Raw genomic sequence first — 14,968 nt, 5'->3', positions numbered from 1 at the left:
ACCCAACGGGTCCACGAGGGAAGGTGGTGGTGCGCCTCGTTTTGGCTGCGTGCTGCTGCTGCTGCTGCTCCTCCTGCTTGTCTCCTCCATCCATGGTCCTCGCTCTCTCTCCATGACCACCCCTGTCACGGCACCGGTTGATTAGGATTATATATGGGCAGCTCGCAACCCGCTCCCACACCACCTTTTTCCTTCCCTTCCCTCCATCACCGACTTCCTACCAGATCAATCTTCAAGCCAACCTCCTTAGGACCTCAGTCGATCGACCTGCCCCGTGTCAGCATCACTTTCACCCAACCGTCAAAATGAAGGCCGCCGTCATCCTCTCCCTCGCTAGCCTTGCCTTCGGCTCGGTCCTCGAGCAGCGTGCCTGCGCTGGCAACAACTGCAACCGTCAGGTCACCGGTACCCGCGCCGGCCTCCTGCCCCTCACCGCGCGCCAGTCCGACTGCTCCAGCTTCCAGCTGACCGTCGTCACCCCCTCGCCCACGTACGTTTATGAGTTGCCTTTTCTTTCTACTCTCACGACGATGCACCGGTCGAAATCCTGCGAGGGAGCCAGCAAGAGGAGGATATCAAATCCGGAGGTGGCATGAGAGGGACAGGGAATCGCCCAGGCGTGGCTTCACAGGAAACCGGGAGCCTCTCTCTCTCATCAGACAGACTGTCGAGCAGAGGAACCGAACAGAGCACTAACACACCTCGCAGCACCGTCACCGTCACCGTCACCGAGGAGCCCACCGGCAATCTCAAGCGCAACGCCGTTGAGGCCCGCCAGGCCACCTCTATCCCCACCAAGGTCCCTGCCTACGCCTCGTCTTGCGACGCCGTCAAGTACGCCTCTGCTTGCGACTGCTGGGGTATCACCGCCGCCGTCTCCACCGCCCCTACCCCTACCGTCACCGTCACCACCACCGTCGACTACTGCGAGGTGAGCATCATCCCGTCATCGTGACCTCCTTGATGTCGAGGCAGCAGAAAGCTAACAAACGCCGCAGGACCTGTAAACGGCTCGCCCGTCAGTCTAGTGTTGGAGATGAAGCGGAGCAGGTGAGACGTCTCCCTCGCAGCCCACGCCTCTCCGGCCGTTGTTCATATGAAACCTCGGAAAGGGGGTTCTTTGGCTCGGAGGGTTGCCGTGGGATGTTGCGGCGGGGATGGATCACGGGGAGGGCAACGGGTGTGGTTCGAGAATTGTTACGATTGCAAAGAACAACAGTTATGACCTGAATTGGCGGACGTTGGGGCTCTCCGCGCGACGAAAGGCTTCACAGGCTGGACTCGGCGGGATCCTCGTTCGCCATCGATATCACATTCGGTGTAATGATTATACAAAAACTAATTCACCCACCTGTTGCCTTCTTTTACACAAGGTAGTATGGTCTTGATGGAACGAGTTCTGCTGAGGCGGTTCGTTCACAGTGCTATGCTCGGTGATGAGATGAAACCTGTCGAGAAAGCCTTCAAGAAAGTCAAAGATGTTGATTGCTACGCAAAAAGGGGGCCACCGCGCAATCGAGACAGAAGAAGACGAAGCGAGCGAGCTTAGTGTGTCTGAGGAGAGTTGCAATCGGAACATGCCATCTCGAGCCAATCTCATCTCGCCCAGTTGGCGCGGGCGGTTCGGCGCTGGCCGGGGGTTCCTCCGAGATGGCCGGAGTCGACCAGTCTCACCCGACATGTGTACATGTGTTACCACTGGCGAGTCATCTACCGCGCCATAGAGCTAGCTGCTGGTGCCTGAGAAGCTCGTATCGCCGCTGCAACGTCGGCCATGTTGTGCAACATGGGAGTGCCCCGTCAGCGCAACGCCTTCGCGGCCAGTCCGTTTGTTAGGCGCGCAAGGGCATGGTCGTATCGGCCTTCGCTTTTGCGACATGAGCCACAAAATGTTCCCTTTGTCCATCACGTCTGACCATCAGTCCTTCTCAGATCGTCTTTGTTCCCACCCCCCCGGTCTTCCTCTCCCGATCCCCGTCGAGGCGATGAGCGGCACGACGACCTATCGTCCTGACTTGGATCACTCGACCATCCCCAGCCGCCCGCATATCCGCCCTGTAGGCAATGCAACCCCCTCCGGAAGCATTGGCCATTTCATCCGAACCCACAGCCGCGCCCGTCGTTCTGTTCTGCGTTCCCCCTCTCGCGTGGTTCTGCTTCAGGGGGGGACAGGAACAAGGCTTGTTCCCGTCCGCCCCCTCCCTCTCCCCTGGACCACACATGTGGGCAGTGCTGGCTGGGAGTGCTGGCTGGGTGCAATTCCAATTTATCCAGAATTGGCTCCCCCCTCCCCCGGGACACACTTACCGACGACCAGGCCTACCCTCTGCACAGGTTATAAATGGTAACTCGTGAGCCGTGGGTGTGAAGACTGCGGAAGCCCCCCTTCCCATCCCAAGCAACGCGATCCTTTCCAAAAACGATCTCCTTCCGTGCCTTCGCAGCATTAGCGAGTTTGCGGGGGGGGGGTGGGGGTTGCGTCGGCCTTTTGTTTTTGCCTCTTGTCCCTTTGGTCTCTACATCGACAGCCAGGCACAGGACAGTCCCAATCGACGGCATGGTGCGCAATTGAAACCGCCGATTCAATCAATCGAGCGTCGCTTGCGAGATGGCCATGCGTCTTCCCCTCTTTGTGGGTGGCAGTGGGATTGACGGCGGGGAGGGGGGTTCCACGCTGCCGATCTCGAGGTGTTCATGCAGCTCTCCCTCCCCTACCGACTCTGCGGAGATGGCCTCTTTGCACGGGAGGGTTGCTCGGGAACTCGGTGCATCATGCTGCGTAACCTCGTCCTGCTGCCTTGACACCGTCTCCAAGTCCCCTGTTATAGGGGTGGCTGCTGGTCCGAGTTGCGCTCGAGAGTATTGCGGCATAATACTACTTGTGGCATCACCCATCCGCGTACCCCGCGGTGCTACTTGCTGTCAATTGATCGCTCGCCATGTCACAACATGTACTTGTGTTCAGCTGCAACGGCTTCGAGCCGGATCGGCGTCTTCTGGGGGGGAGACTCCACGTGCTATTCGTATATCATCTGCAGGGCACCCGAGACACTGTCTGCGTCTCGTGCTTGGGGCAAAGACGATCAATCGCGGAGACGGCTTGCGCTCCAAATTATCCCAGCGTCGCTAGCTGATTGCTGCGAAAGTGTAGATGAGTTGGCAGCTTTGTCTGATATGTGTATTAACCGTCTTTTTCATACTTACAGAAACACAAGGGCAGCGATACGGACGGCAACAATATGAAACCTGCTACATTTCCATATCGACAGCTTAATCACGGGTATCCAGGCGACTGACTAGTCGGTCGCATCTGTGATCGGAGCTATGTGTCCATGATCCCCCCTCGTTCAACGTCCATCCAAACGCTTCAAAACGTCGTCCCGCCGGTCCTCGAGGTCTCCGATAGAATGAACAATAATGACATTGCTGTCCGGCCGACACGGGTTCTCCATGCGCTCCCTGAATCGCGCCTCGGCCTCAACCCCGTTCTTGATCGCCCCAGCATCGCGAGGCGCGGCGTCGATGCCCGTCCTCTGGCTCCTCAGCGGCACCCTCGCGCGCAGGCGCCGGTCCAGCACGGCAAGGTCGTCGACCCGGCACTCGACATACCAATACTCGTACCCGTGCTGCTCGGCGAGCGCGCGCCCCCGGCCCAGCGTCTCCGCGTAGTTGCACGTGCTGTCCATGACGACGCTGCGCGCCTGCCGCATGGCGTCTTCGGCGAGCGCCCAGCCGATGCCGTAGGCGAGCTTGGCGGCGCTGTCGAACGCGGTCCCGTGCGCGAGAATCGTCGAGCGGATGACGTCGTGGTCGAAGACGATGGCGTCGGTCGACTTGGCGAGCAGCCGGGCGAGCGTGCTCTTGCCGGAGCCGGGGGCGCCCGACATTTGGATGTACAGTTTTCGTTGTTGCGCCATGTCTGATGTGGTGTGTGGTGTGCGTTTGGGTTATGTGCTTGTGACCTGATTTTGGCGTTGTTTTAATCGTATAATGAGGGATGGTGCGATGGGGAGTTGAGGCTGAAGCCATCGCTGACTATCTGCCCCGCGATCATCCGGGAAGTGGACAATTGCGATCCTGCACAGCACTCTCTATGATGAGACGCGTTTTCTCTGTGCCAAATGCTCCAAAACCACAACGCTACCAAGGTGTGCTCGAAACAGCACTGTCAATCAGGTAGAGATTTAGACGATGAATTGTTATCCCACTTGGACATGATGGAAAGATCGGCCAAAAGCTGGCCCTTGATCTGTTGTGCTGTCAGCCAAAACTGGTGAGGTAAAAATGTATAGGTATATACAATATACCAGAGGCTATGCTTCGTGGACTAGAGTAAATGATACTATACTCTCATGAGAATCGTCAAATGTGCTTTTGATTCATTGCGCTGATTTGGACTGCTCACCAATTTCGCTTTTGGCCTCAAAACCGCACTTTCGAACTCGATCTATTGGCCAATGTGAACTGCCTGCATTGGAGGTATAAGCAATCCTTCGATGAGGTGCGTAACGCTTAGCAGCAAATAAATGCCCGTCCCAAAATCCAATGCTGCGACTCATACCATGATATTTATTTTTAGCGGCTTGCGTGGGTTCACGTGAAGGAGGATAGTAATCACCAAACAGTGAATTCGCAAAAGCAGGCCAAGATGTTCGATCGAATGCATTGCTCGGCGCCGCAGATGTCCTTAAAGCTTTGGTCCATGTTCGTCAGACCACTCAACCCAGACGCAACTAGGAGCCATGAGGTACATAAAATCGGGACACTCGTATGGGGATGCTGAAGCGTCTTGTCCAGGGTCTTCTGAAGCATCTTTTTCAAGGTCTTCAGCCCCCCCCTTTCCCGGTTGACCGCTCAGCCTGACAGCATAATCCCCAACAGTATTCGACTCGCTTCTTTGAAGGCCTGGATTCTAGCTTCGAGGCCCGAGCCTCGGTCGTGGACTTTGCATCTTGCCGTTCTTGTCGCTCTTCTCACAGAAACCGAGATGATATGAGCCTGTATGTCTAGCGTTCGTTTTAATACTGTGGGCGAGAAGCTCCGGCATGGGAATTTAGGGGACTTAATTCAGGTCACTCGGTGCCTCCATTATTCTCAGCTGTCTGGCTTGTATTACGGTCATGTATTGTCGATACAGGCTAGACGAGGACAACTCGGATGACTTTACTCCTGGTGAGATCAAACCTACACCAAACGGCCGTTTTGTCAGACCTTGAAAATAGTCGAGAAAAATCACTACTCATATTGAACATTTAGTTAGATTCAAGAGCATTTAGTTAGACTCAAATGCTAATGGAACACGTGTGCACAACCCAATCGGTACCGCTGCTAAAAATCGTTCCAAGACCTCAAGCAAGCCAGTCGTCCATCCATCTTAGCTCGGCACCAGAGAGCACTCAACCAGCAGCCATGGACCCTCCACTTGCTAAGCATCCCTATAATCAACGTCACGGTCCGGCCAAGCCCCGACCTCTGCCGTGCTCTCCGCAACGCTCCCCTCCTGACGGCCCCAGTGCTCGCGCACAAACGCAGACACCATGTCAGCGCCGTTCAGCAGGGCGCCGCTCGTCCACAGCTTCCCGTCCCGCACCCACCGTTTCTCGAGCCACGCCAAAATCGTCTGAGGTCGTCTCGGCCCCGAGGTTTGGTAGGTCGCGGTGTCTCTTGTAACTCCGGAGCTGCTCGGATGCTCAGGCAGGGTTGAGAATCGATACATCGGTAGCAGTCAAGGCAGGGCAGGGCCTGAATTGAATGAGAGCGATAAGATAAAGCTGCCGGGCCCACATTCGTCGGCGGCGATCCACAGCAGACACACGTTCTCTTCGAGTACACCTTAGCAAGCTTGGGCATGCGTTGGCATGTAAATTGCGATCCTAGTGGTATCAAGACATAGTTTGTTCCGACGACGTCCATTGGAGTCAACTTCAAGAGAAACCAGAGTCGAAGAAGCGGTCTTCTCAGAGAGCCCAATTGTTGCCGTTGATGATGGCGCCATGCGCTGGCAGATGATGATAGGCGGGAACTCGGTCGATTGACGGGGCAACCAGAGTAAACACGCCGGCGGGATGCGCCTGCCTGCTGCACCTCTGCCCAACCACCTGCGCTGGTACCTGCCCGCGCACCTGTACCTCACCGCTCTCTGCTACCTAAGGTAGTTACTTACCTTACCTGCCTAGGTACCTAACCCGGACATCAAATCTTGCCCTTGCGGCACACACATCTCAGCGTTGCAATCCGACGCTCCCTCGTTCTGCCTACACAGCTGGTTCGTGGTACGGATACACCAACTTGGATCTACAACCCCTCGAGACCGGCCCTCTGACTCGTTGCTTTTTGCCTTTGCCTTGCCGTTGCTGTTGCCGCAGACAACCGCCCCGACAACAAACACCACCCTGTCCGCCCCTCCTCCACCTACTCCAACGGCTCAATGCCCCGAGCTGGCTTTAGCGATTTTGACTTTGACATTCATGTCGACCCATCCTGCCTGAGCACACCCATGGAAGATCACACATCTGCCTCCCAAGACGAAAGCTACAGGGCCGAACCCGCAACGCCAGCAACCGATGGTACGAACCATCAGCACGAGAAGGCCAGTCTCGTAGCCAGCTTGCCCCAACAGTCACAGGACGACAGCTTCGACATGGCAGCCCACGACCAGTCCATCGACACGGCAGACTTCGCAGGCCACGACGACCGCACCAGCGACGTCCAGCCGGCGGGCGACCGCCGCGTCTCTGGTCGGACCGACGCCCTCATCCACGCTGCCGCCCAAGCTGTCGTCGACCAGATCGAGCGCAACCGCCATGGCGAGACGGAGGAGGAACGCTCTGTGCTGAGCTCCCACGTCAATGACAATGACACGGTGGAGGGGACCGACGTCAGCTACGTCACGGAGACGGACGCCGATCGTCGAGATTCGCGTGACACTCGCAACTCGCGCGCCTCTCGCAACTCGCACGGATCCTTCGCCTCGGAATCGCAGGCCAGCCGCCACGACAGTGATTCGCACGACGACCGCGCCGGCGACAGCTCTTCACACCACGAGGCCGACTCGGAAGTGTTCAGCGACCGCAGCGCCCGGAGCTCGCTCGGCTCCTTCGAAGGATCCCTGCACAATGGCATGAAGAACCTCAAGAGGAGCCAACACGTCGACGACCAAGACGAGACGCGCACCGAGCACTCCCGTATCTCCGACTTCTCCCACTACGACCTACGAGAATTCCAACCTACCCTTCGAAGCACCCCACGCCCAGCTTTCCACTCCACCTCAGACGTCCGCGCCCTCCAAATGTCCTCGCCTGCTCCCTCGGTCTTTGGTGGCTCCCCTCGATCCTCCAAACGCCCACACATGCCCACCATCTCCCGCCTCGGCAGCCCCTCCATGTCGGCCCAGTACTCACCCAAGGGCCGCACCACGCCTTCGCGCCTGAAGCCCCGCAAGACGACGCCCCCGCTCGTGCTCCTGCACGCCACCCTGTTGCCGCTACGTTGGCCCTGGGCCGATGTCCTCGAGGCAGCTCCGTCGGACCTTCTCTCTCCCGAGGCCAAAACCTTGCGTGACTACTGGCGCCGCCTGCACGACCGTCTCGACGACACCGTCTGCGACCGTGGTGTCCTTCTACCCCACCCTCAGAACGACTTTGAAGTCCTCGAGGAGCGTCTGCTGGACGCCCTCGACTTGCCCCTCCGCCGCCGTGCCCGGATCCTCGAGTGCGGACATTATCTCGGGCCTTCCAACGAGGCAACCCTCACCGAAGATCTCGATAGCGAGGACGAGGACGAGCCGGAGCTCCGCTCTCGCCAGAGCAGTTCACTCCTGAGAAAGAGCCTGCACGAGCAGACGCACTGGTGTACCACCTGCCACCACGAGATCAAGTTTGAGCCTCTGGGCCCCGGCAAGATCTTCCGCGTCAAGGTGTACGCCAGCAACGGTCTCATGAAGGCGGGTGCCTGGGACGCCTGCTGGAAGGAGATGGAGCGTGTCGACGTTGAGATAGAGCCCATCATCGAGGGTGGCGTGCTGGACGAGCTGGAAAGACTTGCCATCGAGCAACGAGAGGCTGCCGAAGCCGCCGAGCGCGAGGCTGACGAGGCCGCTGAAGCTGAGGCCGCCGAGGCCGCCCTCATCGAGAGCTCCATGATGGAGAATGACTACAATGAGCATGCTGCTCTGCCAGCTCTGGCCATGGCATCACCCCTCCCCGCTATCAGCCCTGCTGAGCCAACACCGCTCTCCTCGGACACCGTCTCCCGCCATGACCAGCTCGAAGAGCGTCGTTTCCGTGACGAAGCCCGTATGCGGGAAATCTACGGCGACACCCCTCAGCCAACTATTTCTCACGCAGGATCATCCGAGCCGACTCCGGACAGCTATATCCCGGGCCCTACACCCGTCTCACCGTCAGAAGAGGCCCGTGCCCGACGTGAAGCTAGGCGTGAGGCCGCTCCACCACCCCTTCAGAACGCTTCTCTCCCCGAGCTCCTCCTCGAGGCCACACGCGTGTTGCTGCAGGATCGCAAGAACGTGGCCCTCGTGCTCTTGACCTTGCTCGTCCTCTTCTTGGCTGTCAAGCCGCCTGTCCGCGATGACATGCGCATGTACGATTGGGAGAGCAAAATACCTCGCAACGATGCTGGCATGCCCGAGGTCGTCGAGATCAAGACAGTGGCCGCAGCACCGGCGGTCCAGCCAGTCGCGGAACCTGCAGTTCAACCTGCCGTGGAACCGGTCGACGCATCCTCATCCGCAGTGCTCGAGCCGAACACGGCACAGGATCCCTGCCAGACGCCCAGCGCAGCCGCCGCTGCCGACGTCAGGCCTGAGATTGGCGCTCCGGTCGAAGAAGCCGTCACCTCCCGCGAAGTCGTCCGTGTCGTCGAGACGGTCACAGAGACCGAGACGGTCAAGGCCTTTGTCACAGAGGAGGCACCGTCTCCCTCGACTGTGCCCACCGAAGTTGCGCAGCCTGCACTGGAGGAGGAGCAGGCCGAACTTGAGCACGAGGACGCTTCAGGAAGCAGCTCGGTTGACGAGGCGCCAGCGGCCTCTTTCGTCAACGACGAGGACAATGCGGAACCGCCACTCGTGCTCGAGGAAGCCATTGCGCCTAGCCTAGCTCCCGAGCCCGAAGTCGACACCGCCTCTACCGACGATACCGTCGAGCACCAGCGCAAGGAGGAGCAGCATGGCGAGCAGGACAAGCAGGAGCTGTAAGGCTCAACGGGACACGACGTTATGGATGGCACGGATTGTTTGGCATGATGACGACTTGCGAGGATACCACAATTGCAACAGGCCGGCGTGCGTGCGAGATGGACGAGAAGAAACACGACAACATGAGCCTCTTCTCGTTTTTCTGCTTCTCTGTAGATTTGTCTGCTGACGGCCATGTTCGGGCAGCACACGGCACACATGTAGCGTAGTAATTAACTGATGATTCCACCAATGTGCTCCACCATCCCTGCTGTCTCATCTGTCTCTTCGCATGGCACCCAAACAAGCACGCCTGCACGTTGCATCTGCCACAAGCATCAAAGAACAATCTTCGTGGGTAAGGATCGTCGATCCACTCTATTGATGTTGATACGACTACGCTAAACAGAGACGCCAGTCTCTCTCAAAGTCCTCACATCCCGATCCCATCCCGCTCATCCATCTGGTATCGTAGACCCCGCTGAGGGTTTCCCTCCTTCATTACAGTTGACAGCCCCCTTGGGCCGCCAAAGATGGGATATATGCAATGCAACGTAACCGCACAACAAACAACCTGCCCTCTCCGTCCTGCTCGGCATTCCGTTCCTCCCAAGTCATGTAACTCCCATCCCCCTCCGTCCAGCCATTGCCCAGCTCCCCAAGGCAGCATGTACGCAACCCCGTCGGGGGCGCCTGGGGCCCGGCCCGGCTTCATTCCATCATCCTGCGTATAATCGTCACAAATTGCCCATCCCCATCCATTGCACCGTCCGCTCCCTCTGACAATCTGTCGTAATGAAGAAGACGCCCGAAGAATAAAGTAGAAGAAAGAAGAAAAAAAAGAAGAAGTAGAAGAGGAAAGTAGAGAGATGAGTCGTTGGTTCTGCTCGCAGGCTCCGTCCTGCGTTCCTGTCCCGTTGGCCCTTCTTCGAAGAAGGGTCCAATGATCCAAATAGATCTCTTGAAGCAAAATGGCCTTCCCAATCTGGTGATGCCCTTTGGCAGGGCGTGAACGAAACACGGCTTGAAAAATAAAATGTCCGCGCCAGTTCTACATGTTTTCAAACAGTCTGCCTCCCAGATGAGAAATCTCCGCGGCTCTTCTCTCGAGTTGCCTGCGGTTGCAATATGATTGCATGCTGTCTGATGCGATGAGGTCCAGTGAGACGGCCGTCTGCCAAGATGCAGATGCCCTCTCCGTGTCTGAATGCAATGGTGGTGCAGACAAAGGCGTGTCCATGCCGACTTGCTTGGCATGTTGGTTGATAGTAGAGAATAGGTAGAGAAATATGGGGAGGTTTGGTGTGTTTCGAAAATGCTCGGCTTGTTTGCACGTTCACTCGGGTTGAGATGACGTCTCATTGACGGCGTATCTCTTGGCAGTCTCGGTGCTGGCAATACTCGCGTTTGTATCCCTCCGGCGTGGCTCAAAATGAGTTTTGCTGATGCCGGCAGCGGGGGCCTTCTTCTTTTTCGCGTTGAACATGAAAATGCCATCGCTGTCGCTGTCATCGTCATCATCGTCGGCAGGTCGCATTTCCGGCGTTGAAGCAAAGCTTCGAAGCGGGCTCGGCACATCAAGCTGAACCGCGATGACACCGCTATCAAAGGACTGTTGCTCAAGGTGCTCAATAGGGAACCCGGCAACAGGTTCCTTAGCGAAAGCAGGCGGCGTCAGAGAATCGGTCGTCTCTAAAAGGTTGGGGCGACCGCTCAGAGCTTTCGAGTCAACAGGTTCGGACTCTTGATCAGCCGAAACAGAGCTCGCGCCGCTCAGAAGAGCGGGCAATGAGGGGTCCGAGTGGAAGACGAGCATCTGCTCCTTTGATGGGCATGCACTCGACGACATGGGGCTGGCAACTTCGCTGGGACTGGTGAGTGGTGTCGTCAGACCAGCCATTGACGCAGATCTCGACAACTTGCCCGTTTCCATGGTGCTACCCCTGGACACTGGCGGAGGGTTTTCGTCATCGGGCGATGGCGGACAAGGAATGTCGGCGGGGTCAAAAACGGGCGTCTCTTTGGCGTCCAGCAGCTGATCAGTCAGGTTACGTTGGTATTCGTCCACCTGCTTCTTGATGAGGCCCTCCTTAGCCCTGGCGAAGGATTCAGGTGTCGAGGTGTTGTATGAACGAGGCGACGGCGTCTTTCCGTCAGGCACGTCCTGTGGGCGATCCCTGCGGTGTGCCGTTGCTGGTCGTTCATCGAACATGGCAGGACCCTTTCGACCGTCGAGTATATTCGAATCGGAGTGAGGCTGACCATGCTGATAGCCAGTAATGGCTTGTGATGAAAAGAATAGTGGTGATGCGAGTGACGGGTTGTTCTCCCTCACGGCCTTGCCCAGATCGACTGAGCGTACAGGTCGGGGTCGACTCGGTGTCCGGTGGACGGTGCCGGGCGCCATTGCATTGCTGAGCCCGACCTGAGGCGCAGCACGCTTGTCAGCGCTGGCAAAGAGGCTGCGATCGACCGAGTGAGACCGAGAGGTATCGTCCAGGCCGTGTTGATCGACATAGCGCTGTTTCTTGGGTTCATACATGGCAGCCGCGGGAGATGAAGGGACAGTCTGAGAACCGGTCGACGCAGCCGTTAAAGCCAGGAAGTTGTTGCCGGTTGTGGTCTGGGGCTGCCTGTTCGCTGGCCTATAGACTGAAGCACTACTTTTCTTCGAGTCATACGAAGCCGGCCATTCTTCGTTGCTGGCATCCCGAACACTCCTCCCCTTTTGACTTGACGATGCACTCTGCGAAGGCTGAGCGATGGCAGTGGCAAGAGGATCGTACGCCGAGTCAGAGGGACTAGCTTCTACGCTTTGCGACAGAGGGTGATCTGGCGTAGCAGAGTAGATACCAGCGAAGTACTCATCGCTCTTGAGACTTTTCCGCCGCAGATCCCGCGGGTTGGTGATGGGCACTGCAGCATGGGGAACGTTGCTTTCACCGGCAGAGCTGGCCACACTGCTGGTTGCCCGTCTGCGTGATCTGCTATCGCCGCGCTCGCTGACCAGGGGGTGCATGACCTTGCCGACGGCCTTCTTGACGACCGAGCGGGCACGCTCGAGGAAGGTGATTGGGACGACGGCATGCGCGGTTTCTTTGGCGTCAACTTGCACCCTCCGGCCCTGTGATGGGCGGGCCGGGTCTGTTTCGTCGATCCAGGCAATCGGGTTCGATATTCCCTGGACAACCCAAGGATGGCGCTTAATGTCACGCAACCTGACGCGCTTGTCTGGGCTCTTGGTGAACATGAGCCTCAAGAGGTCGTAGAGTAGATTGTCAATCTCTTCGTAGACAAGGTCGTTGTCGTCACGATAGGGTTTCTTGTTCTGGCGCTTGTAGAGCGAGTTCTCGTCGGGGCTGGTAGACGGGTCTACAGGCCGCAGGCGCTGGCGGGGGATGAAGACGTCCTCGGTAGCAATCTTCTTGAACATGGCCCACTCATCTTCTGCCTGAAAGGGGATGCGTGCGAAAACAAGGCAGTACAAGGTGACGCCAAGAGACCAGATATCAATCTGTTCAGAGATCCTTGGCTGCTCGACGCGGTCGGTGTCTGTGTAACAGAGCTCGGGGGCGAAGAAGGCAGGTGTGCCCACGGTCTTGGCCAGTTCAAGATCGTCATCAAAGTCTTGGGCCTCCGACTCGGACACGGCCTCGTCGTCAGGCTCGCCATCTCGAATGGGGCGGCCAAAGTACGAGACACCGAAGTCGGAAATCTTGACCCGGTGATCCTTTGTCCACAACAGATTGGCCGGCTTAATGTCTCTATGTACAACGCCCTGGTAGTGCAGGTACTCCAAGCCAAGGACGGTGTCTCGGAATACAGACCTTGCTTGTTCGAGAGTGAAGCAAGGAACGTAAGAAAAGTCGTCAGCGAAGGGGTCGTGGGTGCGGGGGTTCCAGTCGATAGATGACATATGGGAGATGATGGAATCCGCCATGCTAGGGGAGCGGCCACGGAAAGCCCGCTCCTCGATGTAGGCCCCATACATGGTGCCGTCCAGGGCCGCAGAGGAGCCTTGGTTGCTGGAACGGAGGGGGCCGGGGGTCTCCATGTCACTGCCGTCGGGTGAGGCCGATAGGTCCGGGGGAGGTTGGTTCATCGACTTGACAGACTGCGTCCTAGAAGGGGCGCGAGATGTGGCGCGAGAAGCACGTAGCGAGCTGGGAAGAGACACATCGCCGGGCAGCCTGTCGAAGAGGGCCAGATCGTCGTTGGACGGGACGCGGGACTGAGACGCATTGCTGCCGTCGTCGGCAATGCCGTGTTCGATGCTCCAGTAGTCGTGTGGTCCTGCGTTCGCCTGCGACATCTTGGCCCTCTTGAGGTCCTTGATGGCCTGACGCCTCTCCAGGAAGAGGTCATACTGTTCCTCCTCAGGAGTTGGGGCTTCACCGCGCATCTCACGCTCGATTCGGCGGCGTTCATGCATGCAGATGTGTGGCAAGCCCTTCTTGCGCCAGACGACCTCGCCAAGCTCGACGTGTTCGAGAATGAGATAAATCTTCTTCAGCTCGGGGTCGTCAATGATTTCGAGGAGGGAAACGACGTTTGGGTGGCGCATCTTCTTCAGAATGGCAATCTCACGCATCGTCTTGTCCTGGGGGGACATGGCAGCAACCTTGCCTAGACGTCGGCGCTTGGAGTAGCGGGGAATGATCTTGATGGCCACATTGTCGTTCGTCTCGATATTCCTGGCCAGCTTGACCTTGCCATGCATGCCGCGGCCGATTTCTTCGATGACCTCATACTGGTTGATGAGCTTCCGGCCTGTGATACTGTCTGAATCGATCAGGGCCTTGTGCGTCCTGCGACGTGTGTTAGCAACAATCCAAGGTCGCGACGAAGAAAGAGAGGATTTGGGCAGCCCAATGTCCGTCTGCACGTACTCCCTAACTTTGTGGTGCTGAAGGGGATGGAGGTAGGGACTGGAAACCTCTTGCACGGGAGTATTCGAGTCGGAGGCGGCACGGCCAGGGTAGTTGTGCCTCGGGCGAGGATTCGAGGGGCTGAAGAGGCCTGGCGAACTCATGGGGGTGCTCGCCGCCGTTCGCAGAGGGGGCGTTGGAGATGTGGAAGGAGGGGGGATCAAGGCGTGAAGGTGGGCGAGATGAAGGTGGCGGGAGGGTTGAGGTTGGTGGGGCGGCGGCTGCTGCTGCTGCTGCTGCTGCTGCTGCTGTGAGGAATTCGATTCCATGATGCAGTATTGGACTGGAAAGTGTAGAGGAGTGAGTGACGATTCGACATCATGTACGGTTGTGACGCGGGGAAGCACGGCAAAGGGCGGCGCGCACGGCGGCCGGAGAAGCGAAAGGCGGCGGTCGGGCGGTTTGTTCAGGCAGCCATGGTCGCGAGCCGTACTGGAATCGAGTCGAAGTCGAAGTTTGTCGGAGGAAAAAAAGGAAGAAGGGCGAGGCGAAGAGTGGGTTGAAGAGTCGTGGTAGAGAGGACGCTCGCGAGAGAGCGACGATGGTGGTTTGTAGATGGGAGAAAATTGGGTTCGGCGGATTGGTGTCACAAGAGGAGCTGCGAAGTGCTGGGTGCTGGGGCAGGTCGAGTCAAAGTGTTGAAGGACGACGAGGGAGGTGCAGTGGGGTAGGTGCTTCTAAGTGTGTGAGTGGGTGTGTGTGTGTGTGTGTGTGTGTGGGAGAGAGAGAGAGAGTGAGAGAAAGAGGGTCAGGTTAGCCAGGCTGGGCCAGGTTCAGGAAAGACAAGACAAACGCTGAACCAGAAGAAGGTGGGCTGGGCTGGGCTTGATGGGCTGGTGGGCGGGTG

General features: G+C 57.8%; 5 protein-coding genes across 5 annotated transcripts; 2 read left to right on the top strand and 3 right to left on the bottom strand.

The window, feature by feature from the left end:
* The first annotated feature begins 208 nt into the window (after positions 1-208).
* VDAG_07701 (uncharacterized protein) lies at positions 209-1,366 on the top strand. Its single transcript, XM_009656606.1, has 3 exons — positions 209-490; positions 709-931; positions 999-1,366. Exons 1-3 carry the CDS (start codon positions 306-308, stop codon positions 1,005-1,007), a joined length of 417 nt encoding a protein of 138 aa, XP_009654901.1. The 5' UTR covers positions 209-305; the 3' UTR covers positions 1,008-1,366.
* A 1,981-nt stretch (positions 1,367-3,347) lies between these two features.
* On the bottom strand, positions 3,348-3,917 carry VDAG_07700 (ABC transporter; the record flags this gene model as incomplete). Its single annotated transcript, XM_009656605.1, has 1 exon — positions 3,348-3,917. One exon carries the CDS (start codon positions 3,915-3,917, stop codon positions 3,348-3,350), a length of 570 nt encoding a protein of 189 aa, XP_009654900.1.
* Positions 3,918-5,244: 1,327 nt separating this feature from the next.
* Positions 5,245-5,539, bottom strand: VDAG_07699 (uncharacterized protein; the record flags this gene model as incomplete). Its single annotated transcript, XM_009656604.1, has 1 exon — positions 5,245-5,539. The coding sequence occupies one exon, from the start codon at positions 5,537-5,539 to the stop codon at positions 5,426-5,428; it is 114 nt and encodes a 37-aa protein (XP_009654899.1). The 3' UTR covers positions 5,245-5,425.
* Positions 5,540-6,427: 888 nt separating this feature from the next.
* Positions 6,428-9,214, top strand: VDAG_07698 (uncharacterized protein; the record flags this gene model as incomplete). The annotated part of the gene is made up of 1 exon (XM_009656603.1): positions 6,428-9,214. The coding sequence occupies one exon, from the start codon at positions 6,428-6,430 to the stop codon at positions 9,212-9,214; it is 2,787 nt and encodes a 928-aa protein (XP_009654898.1).
* A 1,315-nt stretch (positions 9,215-10,529) lies between these two features.
* VDAG_07697 (serine/threonine-protein kinase ssp1) lies at positions 10,530-14,390 on the bottom strand (the record flags this gene model as incomplete). The annotated part of the gene is made up of 2 exons (XM_009656602.1): positions 10,530-14,001; positions 14,083-14,390. The coding sequence occupies 2 exons, from the start codon at positions 14,388-14,390 to the stop codon at positions 10,530-10,532; spliced, it is 3,780 nt and encodes a 1,259-aa protein (XP_009654897.1).
* Between the last annotated feature and the right edge of the window lie 578 nt (positions 14,391-14,968).

The sequence above is a fragment of the Verticillium dahliae genome, genomic scaffold (assembly GCF_000150675.1).
Source record: "Verticillium dahliae VdLs.17 supercont1.17 genomic scaffold, whole genome shotgun sequence".
NCBI classification, from domain to species: domain Eukaryota; kingdom Fungi; phylum Ascomycota; class Sordariomycetes; order Glomerellales; family Plectosphaerellaceae; genus Verticillium; species Verticillium dahliae.
Note: the sequence above shows the minus strand (reverse complement) of the source record. Positions and strands in the feature narration are given on the sequence as shown.

What these genes read in the sequence shown, in the direction of transcription:
- VDAG_07701 (XM_009656606.1), top strand. Translation starts at nt 306, where the DNA reads ATGAAGGCCGCCGTCATCCTCTCCCTCGCTAGCCTTGCCTTCGGCTCG. An exon ending in GTCGTCACCCCCTCGCCCAC is followed by an intron (nt 491 to 708) that starts GTACGTTTATGA and finishes CACACCTCGCAG; the next exon opens with CACCGTCACCGTCACCGTCA.